Below are 13,202 nucleotides of genomic sequence, written 5' to 3' on the forward strand. Positions count from 1 at the left end.
ACCCGCGAGTGTGCGGCTCTTTATCATGGCAATCTCGGATGGGCTTTCGGCTCGTCGGAGGGTGGAGATTTATCGGCCGGAGGATGGTGTAATCCTGAGGGGGCCGTGCCCCAAGAGCGACGTGAAGAAAATCGCATTACGTCAGCGGCAACTAGGCCCAACCTGGTCCTGGGCAACTTTTTGGTCCTGACTATATCAACAACACTGAGGGAGTGTTTACCATCGCATTAATCTGGGCGTTTGAAGTGCCAGTATAGATCTTTCGGGGGTATCAGGTGGTATACGTTCAGTAATGGCTACGACCTTCAAACCCCTCATCTTCTCAGTGAAGAGGATCTTTGAAAACTCCTTCCACAAGAGTAACCCATTCTTTACAGAGATCAAAATCTTCGGTCTGCCATCTGTACCATGAAATCTCTATCCTCCTTGGTCAATGTGCCTGCCTTCGCTTGCTCTTTCCATTTCTCCACCTGCTCGTACTCTTCGCCTACCAATTTCGTCCTCAGCTGCTTGAGCAACTTCGGTGCGAACTTCCCTGTAGCATAGACCACGCCTGGATGGTGTTTTGCAAAAAGAACGACCAATAAGCTGAGGAACATCGATGGTGCATCGGTCTTAGGCTTCTGCATTCGTCGCACCATGTCCTGTATTGCTACCTTTTTCGCCTCTTCTGCAGCTTCTGGACCAGTTTCCGGAAGACCTTGCTTCTTGCTGAACTTTTCAAACGTTGAGAGTATGCCAGAGAGGTCGGATTTGCTCGCCTTCAACGTTGCCTCGAATCTGTTGACATTCTTGCGCGTCCTTCTGCTGCGCACCAGACCTTGTGACCGCGCTTTTGCGAGCACGTCCGGTACCAAATCTTTCTGTAGATAATTTGCGAATAGGTCGGCAAGTTGATCATGAAGCTTCGCCTCATCGACGGATTTTAGGCCTTCGTGATAATTGTAAACTCGTGGTGACATCTTCTCAGTCCAAAACGTAGAGAAGTCGTTCTCATTCTTCGACTCTAGTTCAGATATCTCACTTGAAAAATGTTCTGCGGCAGCGATCTCAGAATCTTTCTGCTGTGCGACGGTGCGTAGCACTTGTTCGTCATCTGGAATCAAGGCTAGCAATTCCGCCATCTGGAACTTGGGATCTTTGTCTGGTAATTCTTTGAGTAGATCCCACTGTCGTTCAGCTTGAGCCTTGGCGATGTTCAATAGTGCTTGTTGCTGAATGTTGTATGATTCCTCTTTCAGGAGGTAGTTTCCGAGTTGGCGAATCGATTTACCATCGTCTGATTCTGCGGTTAGAATCATTTGCGTCACACTGTCTAGCACAGCACCCCCAATTTCGCGAGGGACCTCAAATGGAAGAATGGCCTGCGAGAAAATGAGCACAATACAAGGCTAATTCAATCTACTTACGTTCAGGTCAAGGTAGCCCTGATGACCAAGCTTGCTTTCAGCCTCACCAGCAACTTTGGAAATCCTTGCCGTAGAAATTGCGAAAGCGCCTAAGACGGTGATTGAGGGAGACTCCGAAAAATGTTTCTCCAAGGCTTGAGACGATGGGTACGTCTCTCCAAAAGTTCGGCCAAAGTGCCCTAGATCAAGAAAGAGGATCTCTCCTGATTGCAACCCAGCAATGAGTTCGTCTCGTTGGCTCAATATGGACTTTTTAGGTATGCAACGAATCACATCAGCCTCCTTTTCGATGTACAATTGTGATACATAATTATTTCCCTCTTCATCAAGGCGTGAAATCTGGTCAAGGCCTTGCCGTATGAGCCATATCGGAGGCGTTCCTGGAAGTGACTGTGATCGCAACTCAATTGTTCTGAAAGTGGTCAGTCTCAGCTAGTGATTTGATCACTTCGCTTACTCTGTGTTGGCTAGTCCTGATTTTAGCCTCTGATCGATCTCATCAACTAAAGCGATCGAGTATGTTTTGCTCAGCAGGTAATCGTCTGTATCTTCTGCGAGAATCTCTTTGATACTCGAAATCCGGAGGACACTTCCGAGGCTCTCTTGGTGGAGATCGTGTGACTGGGTGAATTTCGCCTTATGTACCAGCTCCTTGGCCAGCGCTTCCACCATATCCTTCACGATTGCGTCTCGCTCTTGTCTCGCAACGATGCTGTTGCCGTCTTGGCTCAACAAAGCCAAGACAGGATTTCCCTTGACCAGCTGTAGTACGACTTTGAAGTCAACTTTGAGGTCGTTACTAGCGGATGAAACAGAAATTCTGGCAGCTCCCATGTCCACCAAACGTTCAAATTCTTGGTGCAAGCTGCGCGCTGTAACAAAACCATACCCGCTATTGGTTTGGATCAGTAGGGGAAGTTCTTCGGACTTTTCTGATAGAGACCGATTGATCGGAGGAAACAAGTTGTACATCTCCAGGATGTCCTCTGTGGAGAACATATTGGCGGTAGGTTTGTGTAGATCGAGAGATCGGTTGCCCGACAAGGCAAAAGTCGTGTGGGAGCAACTTGGCGTGTTGAACAGGGTGATGGAAGCAAAGCGGTCGGTCAGCCCTTTGTCGTTGTCATAAGTGTGGTCCGGGGCCTCGTTTCCGCTTCCATTCTGTTTTCTGTTTGTTGAAATCAACAAGTCGTTGTTGCTGCTTCGGGCATTGTCCAGAAAAGTGCAAGCGAGAGCATCAAGCCCCACTCCGAATTAGTCCACGCGCGGAGAGGATTCGGAGCAGGCTTGGCATCGCCATCGCATCTCAACTTCTGCACATTCGCCGTCTTCCAACGATTGAAGCCGCCCGCCATCGCCAACATGTCTCAATTCCGATCGAAAACGCTCGACATTGGCTGCTTTTCCAAGATCCGCAACATTCGTGATCACACGAAGCGGAAGGTCTACGAAGCCAACGAGCCTGAACGGTATGCGCCTCCTAGCCATCATGCACCAATGATCGCAACTGACCACCAGCGCTCTCTAGACAAGCGCTCCGATACATAATTCGAAACACGACGTTCCCACAGCGAGTCCGCGCCCAGGCACAGCTCCAGCTTTCCCAGATGCATTGCTACACGAGGTTCACGCAGATCAAAAACAGGTGTATAATGGGAGGCAAGGGCAGAGGTGTCTTCAGCGACTTCAGGATGGGTCGAGTACGCTGAAGTCCAAACGCGACGGAAAAGCTATGCGCTGACATATCCCAGTACCAATTCCGAATAAACGCGCTCGCCGGAAATATCCCTGGTGTGAAGAAGGCAAGCTGGTAAAGGACGCGAAAGGAGCAGTGTACACACTAGGGCAAGCTTTGGCAGGAGATGTGTATATTAGCAAGAGATACTGGCATTGGGTGGCGTTTGATGGATGTAAATACAATATTGTACCAATACGGACCGCTCTTGAAGCGCCACCATGGGATACTGCGACTGACCAGCAAACGCTCCTTCTCTCCCTGTTGACCTTCACCTGGGCTCACCCGGCTTTCCACATCTGACCCTCTCACTCATTGCCATACACTTGCAAACAAGCGTGACGTAGCAAACAGTCATCAAGGTATATAGACGAACTCACGACCTGAGCGTTACTTCCTCCTTCGCACCCACTTCTGTCACTGAGGCCCCAGCACCAACGAAGAAGCGCAAGGGCTGAACACCGTCAGCATGTTTCGCCGACAGGAGAACACGTTAGACGCCGATGCGAAGTATCCCGTGAGTGGCTACACGCCGTATAAGGCGCACTACAAATGCTAACTGTATACCATCTCTCAGTCTGACCTCAATAAGCTTGGATATTTCGTTGACGTGAATGGTTGCATTCGGAGAATCGAGGCTCCAGAGCACTTCTTCGACTTCTTCTATACGAACAACGAACGCCACAACGAAGTCCGTGGAGAGGCGATGCGTGGTATGTGTATCGACAACTCGTTTACGCGTGCACGCTGATAATCCGTATAGTTTGCCAGCGTCGAGAGGTCATGAGTCGCCTAGCAGCTCTGGGTCTCAAAGAGCTATACCTGCCTACGCGATCCAACAGCAAGCCTATAGGACCCCATGTCCCCATCCTCGCACCCCCTGCCGAAGTGTTGAAGACGCGGAAGCGTGTAATCGTCATCATCAACGACGACACCTACCAGGATCTCGGGATTCTGGCGTACCGTGAGCTACAGCGCGAGGGTGGTCTGAATGGTGGTTCGGTGGTCAGCTTCGTCAAAGGCCTAGTCAATCGTACACAGGCGGACGCGTCCCCCGACCACCACGAGAAGTTGGCTAGAGATGGTGCACGAATTGAGAAGGATGAGCATATCCCGGGATTGATCGTTCTCAACACTGGCCAGCTTCTCTACTCACACAAGTTCAACAAGGCGCTTTCGATGCGCAGCTGGACTGCCTTACCGCGAAAGTCGATCACGCACGATCCAGTGAAGATCCACGAAGTTGAGAATCGCGTTGAGGGCCACAGAACACCGTCGGAGCACATCAAGACGGTCTTCAACACGGTGATCAAGAACCGGAACTTTGTCTCGCCTGAAGCAGAGGTGTACGTGGTGGCAATTGAAAATGGTGTAGAGAAGCTCATTGAAGTCCTAGACCAGAACTGTAAGTGTGATTCTTATGTTCCTCCCAGCTTGGGGCCTGTAATAATACTTCGATAGTCTACAGTTACGCCGATCGAATCACGGCGATGGCTTTTATGCAGTCGACTGTCGGCGGCCACCAAATCCGCAATCCAGATGTAAAAGCCTTCCTCCACACTCGCGCTAGGCACTGGGAGACTTTCAAAATCGGAAGCGCCGACCCAACCCAGTGCAAAGCTGTTCCCGCGGATTACATCTCCAAGCAGCCTTCCACCCCTATACCCAAATCACCTGTCAATTGGCTGGAGACTGTCGATGGAGGAGCTGGTCTCCGCGCTGATACCCCGCTCGCGAGCATCCCAGAGGTAAAGTTAGCTATAGCGGCTACGAAAGAATCGACGTCGGAAGACGGCTTCCAAGATGCCACCCCGATCTGTCCAGTCTTCGGTGGCGGAGAAACCTGGGTAGGCGAATGCGTCTTCACGCAATCTATCGTGCAGCAGGCCGTTCTAGAGTTCTTCGAAGACGTAGCGCTGGGTAAGCTATAATGAAACATGTGACGCCCAAGAAGAGTACTAACTAGATTCTAGATCCAAAGGGTTTCTGCAACCCCGATTTCAAATTCGACAATCCTGAGCCTTCTTCTGACGGACCACTCGCTCTCTCTGCTGCCTCTCAGTATGATGCAATTCCAGAAGACATGCTAAATCCCGAAAAGAAAGCAGTCCTTGCAGCACAAGAGGAGCTCAGCCAGCTGGAGGCGGCTTTCAACGCTGTCCCGCAGGACAATCCCGATCTAGCACCCGGTCTTCTCCGCCTCCGCAATCGTATCAAGAAAAAGGACGCTGAGCTCAGGGATCTGGAAGAGAAAGCGCTAGCTACTGGAGCGCTAGGTGCCGGTGCTGCGCAGCATGTACGGGACGGCTGGAAGCACCAGACGAACGGTGAGGAGTGGACGGAGAAGAAGCCCGGTACGCCGATATCGTTTGCGGGAGTGCAGGCGGACAGCAATGTCGTTGCGAGTGCAGGTTGCTTGGACACGGTGGAGGAGGAGCTCGCGAAGCTGGAGCTCGAGGAGGATTGAAGGCTTATCAACCCAAGATTCGCTCCTCAACTGGCCCTTCGGCGTAGCATATTCAAGCTACCCATGATGAAAGCCAAGCTTCGATCCTGCGGGTGAACCTCTTCTTGTGGCTTCAAGCGTTAAGACAGTACGAGTTAGCATGGTAGAATACCCTGCATATGAAGCTACTTTTGCGCAAATTCCAAGGAATGAAACATCTGCCATAGCCAATCATTTTCCATACCTAAGATATTCGCAATGGGGAATATGCCTTGAACGCCTGCTAATGCATGCCAACATTCACTCTCGTTCCAGCTGCACCACAATTCCCTCTCAAAGCGCCTCAAACCCCCCAGCTTTCTATCAGTATTTCAAACATCCTTCAACAAATCATCCAAATCGTCATCATCCCACCCGCCGCCACCCCTCCGATTCACCACAATTTTACTCTCCTCCTTCTCCTGCTGCTCTGCCACCGCACCCAGCAGCTCCTTGAGCTGCTCCTCCGTCACCTTGGCGCGCAGTTGTCCCGTTCGCGCGAGCATAATGAGCCGGTTCTCGATGTCGGCGGCGCGGGATTCTTTGACGAGGCGGATGCGGCCGATCCGGTCGGCGGCGTCGGGCGTGAGGATTTGTGTTAGGATGGAGTTGCGTTGGTCGGCTTCGCGCTGTCTGTAGAATATGTTAGAAACGAGAGAAGGGAGTGGAGAAGGGTATGGGGGTACGGACCTTTGCGCGTCTTGGTCTGAGCCTTCGCCGCCGTTTCCTGCGCCGCCGCCGCCGCCTTGCTCGCGGAGCTGTTGGAGGCGCGCGCGGCGGATCTAAGCGTGTTAATAAGGTTCGCGTGCTCGGGTGAGGAAGGAGAGGTACCTGTTCGAGGTCGTCGTCGGCCATGGCTGGTTGCGAGTGTGGGTTATTTTGGTGGGGCACGCGAGAAGTTGGATGTGATGCTTGGTGTTGCGGGGCGGGGTCTCGGTTGCCCAGATGCCTCTCAAGCTTAGAGCAACGTCCAGCTATATGGGAAAGTGATGGTATGATTGTCTAACTAGACACATCTACATAGGCTCCAATTTCTTACAGGACCAGTTGACTTGGCTGTGGGCCAAATGGGTCAATCTTGGTACAACTCCCAATGATACTTGGATTCGAAGTCAACCTTCCATAAGCGGCTATTTTGAAAACCGTCGAACACACCGGCTACCGACTCCTGTGAGAAAGCTTGAGCTCGCAACACAGTGCGCTCATTGGATGAGCTTAATCTGCATTATCGTATGTGATGATTGGATGGCTAAAGACTTGACCTAGATGGTGCTCTCCGACCGTGTTAGACATCCGCGCACTGCTCACTATGGTCTCCCCGTTTGTCATATTCAACGTCCTGCGACGCTTGAACACGTACCATATACAAGAAACTTTTGTACAGGAGCACACATACTCATCGCTGTGTTGTCATCATATGGTCACCAGACCACCTTCTGTCGGATGAAAATACTGATATAGGATACCTTGAATCGAATTTGCTTGCCAAAGTTAAGCTTGGGGTTCTTATAAGATGAGTTGGAAACTGAGCACGAGTAGGTCGACCATTTATCTCATATTGCGCTAAAATCTGTCACTATGCGTATGCGTACCTGTGCGACCTGATGCCTTCCTGCAGGATTCAGAGCGCAGGCTGTTTCGCCAGCGGATCTTCCATCAACAACTCCTCTCAGCCAGCCTCTTCTTCCCCGCATGCCCAGCCCGCACGGCATTTTGAATGTAATCCTCCATGAAGCTATAGGCTTCTCCGTGCCGGAACAATCTCAGGACTTGCTCCAAGGTTCCTAGACCTTCGGTCGAACCCAGCATGGTCGTGTAATATATTACGCTGTCATAGAGTACAAGAAATCGCAAGTATCTGTTGATGCTCACTGGGTTGCCACCGATAGCCTTCAATGGGGATCTGCCCATAGTACAATATGCTTCAAGATTACACAAGCCGCTGAGTTGACGCTATCTCCCATTTGAGAGAGTTTACCTCGAGTTCCAGATGTCACCACGTATTCCTGGGCGTAGCCACAGTATCGCCCTTTGACGGCGTGACCGCTTCGGGCCCGCAGTGGTTCAACCTCCAACGTGGTTCCGGAAGAATTCGCGTCGATATAGAATACTCGCCATCGGCTGAACACGAGATCTTCGACTTTGAGTCCTCTGATTTTCGAATACTGAATCCCGCCCGGAAGGTTCTGCGGCTCTGGGAGAATTCTCACGATCGCAAACTTCGACCAACATGGGCCGAAAAAACCCTAAGATATGCACAGCACGAGAGTTTCACTAAGGAAGCACGCAATATTAGGCATCCATTTGTTGCGCCGCTTGCCTTCACCTGTCAACGACCTAAGAAGCTGCAGCTGTTCGCACCTTATATTAACGGCGGACGCCTTTTCCATCATCTCCAAAAGGTCGGATCTTTCGATGAAAGCGCGACCAGACTATACGCTGCAGAAATCCTTAGTACACTGGAGTACCTACATGATATTCCGGATACTGTCTACTGGCTTGGGTCTGGAGATGTCATGTTAGATTTCCATGGTGACCTTGTGTAGCTTTGACCTCTTCCTCCGACATGATAATAGCGAAGAAACGAGCGTTGCAGAGCGGTTAGAATACCCACCGCCGGAAATACTGATCGAGCAGGATAGTACACAGCTTGGCGATAATAAGAAACAAAGATCCAAGATCGTCAACTGGTGGACACTGGGAATACTCCTGTACGAACTGCTCGCTGGATTACCCCCTTTCTACAGTGATGACCCCGACACAATACATCAAAACATCCTAGAGCAAGACATTGCGTTTCCTAAAACACTAAGTTCCTCGTCTCGAAAGATTTTGGTGCAGCTTCTACAACGTAAACCTGAAAAGCGACTTGGGACACACGGAGTTGCTGGAATCAAAGCGCACCCCTTCTTTGGGGATATTGACTGGCGGAAGATACTACAGTCTGGTTATACGCCCGGTTATGTATCCGATAGTAATGTGAGCTTGTACAAGCATTACGGGGTGGACTATCCTTACAAACCACCATTGTCGTCCGACGAAGCGGCCCCGGGAGCTGTTTGCTGCATGGTTATACGCAGGTGGAGACCTACGGCCATTCGAGACCTCGTACCTGAAACGTTCTGATCCTACAGTTCCGCGCAATGATGACTGGGAGCTCATGTGGCAAGATACAGAAAGAGAACCTCACTTCTATAATCGGCTGACCAAAGAGGAGAAACCGGTTGTTAGTCGATGCGAAACCTACCACCGAAGTAGTAGAGATGATTACGTCTCACACGACATTGCGCCAACCTCGCCGACTGCCCACCAAAAGCTCGATTCGCTCGTAGCAGCCCATGAAAGGCGGCTACGATCGAGCAACTTTGCAGCTTCTAGATTATGGGATCGACCTGAACATTTTGTTTCGTCACACAGGCCTACATAGGACGCCCCTACAATGGGCAGTCATATGGGGAAAACCACATCTTGTTCAGGCATTCCTCACTCACAGCGCGAAAGCCCAAGATCGCATAGCGGCCACTCAAGCCCTGTTTCTGGCTGCGGAGAAGCAAAACGTCGAGATCATCGACAACCTCCTTGCCGCGGGTGTACAGTGTGATTCTCGCAATGCAAATGTTCCTCCTTACGAAAGACCTCACCGTGAGGTGGAAGGTCAAATCTTCGATAGAGGTTTGGGTTTTACACCGCCGCTTGTGCGCGCGGTTCAACACGTCCATACAGAGGTTACGAGATTGCTCATTGCGCATGGGGCAGATGTCAATGTAGAATACCACGAACTAAAGCCTGGTTTCGATCAGCACATCAATTTCGTTTCTGGGCGTGTCATACAGTTGGCTATGGAGCTGGGACCGCTTGAGATCGTGCAGGCACTCGAGGAAAATGGTACAGTCTTAGATCCTACGGATGTTCACAGCTATCGGGGATGCTGCTTCGTCGAAAGAGCGATTTATCACAGAACTGTAGCTGGGCTACGGGCGATGAGTGGGGAGCGTGTTGGTTAGGTCAAAGATCGGATATAACACATACGTGGCTTGAGCCGGCGTACTTTATACTTGGGTCTCGAAATTTCGCATTAAGAACCTCCCAGGGACAATCTACTCAAAATTGAGCCAAGACTTCAACATAGCTTAGGGTTCCTTTCGGAGCCCGCGCAGTCAGCATCACATTTATTCGAGCAGTCAGCACACCTCGCATTGGTAATTTTACCCAACCTGACGCAACGCATCCGTCACCCTCAAGTATACATCTCTCGGTACGGCTTGACACTCATGCCCTGGGACATTCCAGACCGGTGACACAAGCCCTATGTCAGCACCGTAGTTGATCAGCAATCGTGACATCTCGAAGAGCTGCAGCTCCATCGCCAATTGTACGGCACATCCACAGTGGTAGTCGATCGGACCACGTAAACATTGCGTTATAACCTGGAAAACCCAGCTAACATCATGATATCCAACGTTTGGGTCTGCGCCATGATCGAGTAGCATCTGAGTATGTTCGATATTACCATGCAGCACTGCGCGAACGAGCGGCGGCATGAATCCTTCTGGATCTGAAGGTTCCCAGCCAAGCGTGCAGACATCGGACTCTTCACGAGGATCGGATGGAAGTGGACGATCCCCTTCTTTGAAATCGCAACGTACGCCAGAACCGAGCAAATATTTTGTAGCTCGAATATTCTGTGATTTGACAGCTAAGCCTAGCGCTCGTGCTGCGTCTACACGATCCTCGCCCCTGACTGCCAGTTTTGAGAGAATGAATCCCATCAAGCCGATGTCTCCGTAGCTCACAACCCAATCGATGGCTGTTGAACGCCCGCGGTCTAAGAGCGGTTAGACTACTTCCGTGTTGAAGGTGAGTAGTTGCGCGACTGCATTTTCGCGACCAGACTCCAATGCAGCCTCTAGTGCGACTCGTGTCTGCTCGGGAGTAGGTAGGCTGAGGTCTTCGAGCCCATAAGCTTCGCTCTTAGCCCTAAGCTCATAGGCATTCTCTTCGACAGTCACATTCTCTTTAGCACCGGTCTTGCGGTTGACAAAATGGAATGTCTTAGTCAGTGGTACCCACACGAGCCCCCAATCGTTGTCTTTTCGTACTGCAGGCAGAGATGAAGCACACTGGCCGATTGATGTACTGGCTCCCAAATCGTTATCACACTTGTTTTCGGGTTCTGTCCCTGCCTCAGCTACCGAGCACGCTTCATGATCTTGAAATCATTGACATGTCTAAGTCCAGTCCCGTGAAAGAGTTGACCGTATTATCTAGAGATTACCTAACCAATCAGTCGCAAGCAAACATTTGGTTTAGCACCCTAGCTCCCCACAGCTACCCTCGGTTCCAACATTCGTCTCCTTTCTGGGTTTTATTGCTGCGGTGGGCTGTATCCCATTCTAGCCTTCACATTCGTGCTGGACTTCCATTTTTCGAATGACCCCAAGTATCACCATAATAATTCTATGCGTCTGTTAATCTTGGTACAGTGCGCCTTTTACTCCACTACTCACAGTGCTGCCCACCAAACGGACTCCCTCTTGCTTGGTCGAATATATATTTCCGGAAATAATGCCCTTGTTGTTATCGATAGCAGCATTATAATGAATTGCTCCCATCACCACAGAGTTCTTTTTGCACATGTCAGCAAGTTCAAGTCGATTTACACGGGGCTTGACTTTACCGCGCCAGTGGTTTCAGTGAGTGCATCACCCAAGCTATTGATCCATTCGACTATCAGCTTGGAGACCATCACGTATCCATTCGTGAAAGTTCCTGCAAACTTAGACAATCCGGCATGATTTGCAGATATGGGTACGGGATCTATGCCTGCTAAAGATCCAGCAGAACTCTTCGGAACGATTATTCCGATGTCCTTCCCCGCCACGAAGGTCGGGTACTCTTCGAAGAAACAGGCAACCTCAAGTGGTTGCCTCATTCGATCTCGGTCCCGGTCTTTTAGCAGCTTAGAGAACGCTGAATTGATTTCAATCAATTTCTGGGACCTTTCTTCCAAATCCTTCACACCATCTTTCTTGGTTGAAGCAACGAGCGAGACGTATCGGAGGGCTGCCCGACCCCACCCAGCTTTCGCAGAGCCTTCGAAAGGCGTGCCAAGGAAGACTATCCCAAATGTACTATCGACAAGCTGTTTCCCTGACTCTTTGACTCCATGGTTTCTAGCAAGAGCGCTTGCAACGACCAAACCTCCCAGACTATGCGCTATGAAGATGATTGGGCGGTCGGACTAGGTATCCTCTATTCAGTATTGTGGTGAATTAGCATTGGTAGCGAATACTCACGGAAGACGTCGTACTCCTCAGCCCGGCCAGGCTCTGTAGCAATGCACTACCATGATCGTCCACTGTTGTGCCCACAGGAAGGGTTTTGCGGCTAAAGATGGGGAAGAAGTCGACAAATCTCGAATCGTACCCGAATGACAAGATGCGCGCGTTGTTGCAGACTTTTGGTAGTAGGTCTTTCGGCCAGAATATTTTCTTCGGGAACTCATCCGTGGGCTGGAACGTCCAACTGTTGATCCTGTGGCCACCGAGGCCGTGGACAAACACGATGCTGACTTCCTGTTAGTAGAATGCTTCAATAGCAGCCCGAAACCCTTGTTTCAAGCTTCGTCCTACTCTATGACCGCATTTGGAGGAGTGTATAGGGGTTCTCCCAATCCAGAAATGTCTGTCATACTGTCTGTCAATGTTTGTTGCAGAGGTAACCCAAACAACTTCACGGCAAATTTCTTTCTTTTGGGCCCCTCAAAATTTGCTTCATCCCCCTGACTTGGGATGTGGCAAGATTAAATTTCCGGTCAGCTTGTTTCGGGCGGGGTACAGACGCCCTGCTTTGATAAGGCCGTATCAACACGACTTTCGCCAAACCATAGGCCTGTATATTACAGGGAAGTTTTGGTACGTCACAACTACTGGGTGCCACAAACGCATGCAATTTGTTTTACCGAATCGACCGGTCAGTGCCTCGTTGTCCACTTGCCGTACCCGACTGAGCCGCCTGCTGTCTTTCTTGGGTCAGAGCCCAAACGCATGTGTTTCGGTTTCTGTTTCTGGGGATCTTTCCCATTTACCGTCATGTTATGGCAGAAGCAGGAAGCGCCACGAATATTGGAGCTACTAACCACGGTGCATCTGCTTGGAATCAGGGTGCCATAACAGGCAATATTGGCGGGAACAGCAACCATATCATCGGTAGGCAGTACACGAGAAACATCCTTGAAGATCCAATTGACCCACTCTAGGGACACAAAGTATGGTAAACATGGTCGTCTAGTGCTAAACTAAGTTACACTAACAATGTGTAGTACATTTCGAGCTCCCCGGGGCCATCGGAGTCGATGGCGACCAACTTCATGAGCTCTTGACGACGCTGAAGGCTTTCGTAGAGCGCAGAGACTCACGATCGCAGCTCACTACGCACGATGATGATGATGATAAAGAAGTGTGGCGTCTGTTCCGCAGGGAGCTTCGAAGCATTGGGGTGCGCAGTGAGCACATTGTAAGACATTCCGATCGCCTTAAATCATACATGAGGTATTGGTGGTGAGTCATGTTGC

At 50.5% G+C, this 13,202-nt stretch overlaps 5 protein-coding genes across 5 annotated transcripts; 1 reads left to right on the plus strand and 4 right to left on the minus strand.

Annotated features, from left to right (window-relative positions):
• Positions 1-380: 380 nt before the first annotated feature.
• On the minus strand, positions 381-2,408 carry N0V89_001929 (uncharacterized protein; the record flags this gene model as incomplete). Its single annotated transcript, XM_056210740.1, has 3 exons — positions 381-1,364; positions 1,410-1,821; positions 1,867-2,408. The coding sequence occupies 3 exons, from the start codon at positions 2,406-2,408 to the stop codon at positions 381-383; spliced, it is 1,938 nt and encodes a 645-aa protein (XP_056074213.1).
• Positions 2,409-2,771: 363 nt separating this feature from the next.
• Positions 2,772-5,611, plus strand: N0V89_001930 (uncharacterized protein; the record flags this gene model as incomplete). Its single annotated transcript, XM_056210741.1, has 8 exons — positions 2,772-2,878; positions 2,938-3,109; positions 3,161-3,219; positions 3,577-3,661; positions 3,737-3,857; positions 3,908-4,549; positions 4,606-5,064; positions 5,118-5,611. The coding sequence occupies 8 exons, from the start codon at positions 2,772-2,774 to the stop codon at positions 5,609-5,611; spliced, it is 2,139 nt and encodes a 712-aa protein (XP_056074214.1).
• A 350-nt stretch (positions 5,612-5,961) lies between these two features.
• Positions 5,962-6,484, minus strand: N0V89_001931 (uncharacterized protein; the record flags this gene model as incomplete). The annotated part of the gene is made up of 3 exons (XM_056210742.1): positions 5,962-6,262; positions 6,320-6,411; positions 6,461-6,484. The coding sequence occupies 3 exons, from the start codon at positions 6,482-6,484 to the stop codon at positions 5,962-5,964; spliced, it is 417 nt and encodes a 138-aa protein (XP_056074215.1).
• A 3,980-nt stretch (positions 6,485-10,464) lies between these two features.
• N0V89_001932 (uncharacterized protein) lies at positions 10,465-10,835 on the minus strand (the record flags this gene model as incomplete). Its single annotated transcript, XM_056210743.1, has 2 exons — positions 10,465-10,727; positions 10,829-10,835. The coding sequence occupies 2 exons, from the start codon at positions 10,833-10,835 to the stop codon at positions 10,465-10,467; spliced, it is 270 nt and encodes an 89-aa protein (XP_056074216.1).
• A 450-nt stretch (positions 10,836-11,285) lies between these two features.
• On the minus strand, positions 11,286-12,320 carry N0V89_001933 (uncharacterized protein; the record flags this gene model as incomplete). Its single annotated transcript, XM_056210744.1, has 3 exons — positions 11,286-11,870; positions 11,926-12,196; positions 12,262-12,320. 3 exons carry the CDS (start codon positions 12,318-12,320, stop codon positions 11,286-11,288), a joined length of 915 nt encoding a protein of 304 aa, XP_056074217.1.
• Between the last annotated feature and the right edge of the window lie 882 nt (positions 12,321-13,202).

The sequence above is a fragment of the Didymosphaeria variabile genome, assembly GCF_027946475.1.
Source record: "Didymosphaeria variabile strain IMI 356815 chromosome Unknown scaffold_2, whole genome shotgun sequence".
Taxonomy (NCBI): Eukaryota; Fungi; Ascomycota; class Dothideomycetes; order Pleosporales; family Didymosphaeriaceae; genus Didymosphaeria; species Didymosphaeria variabile.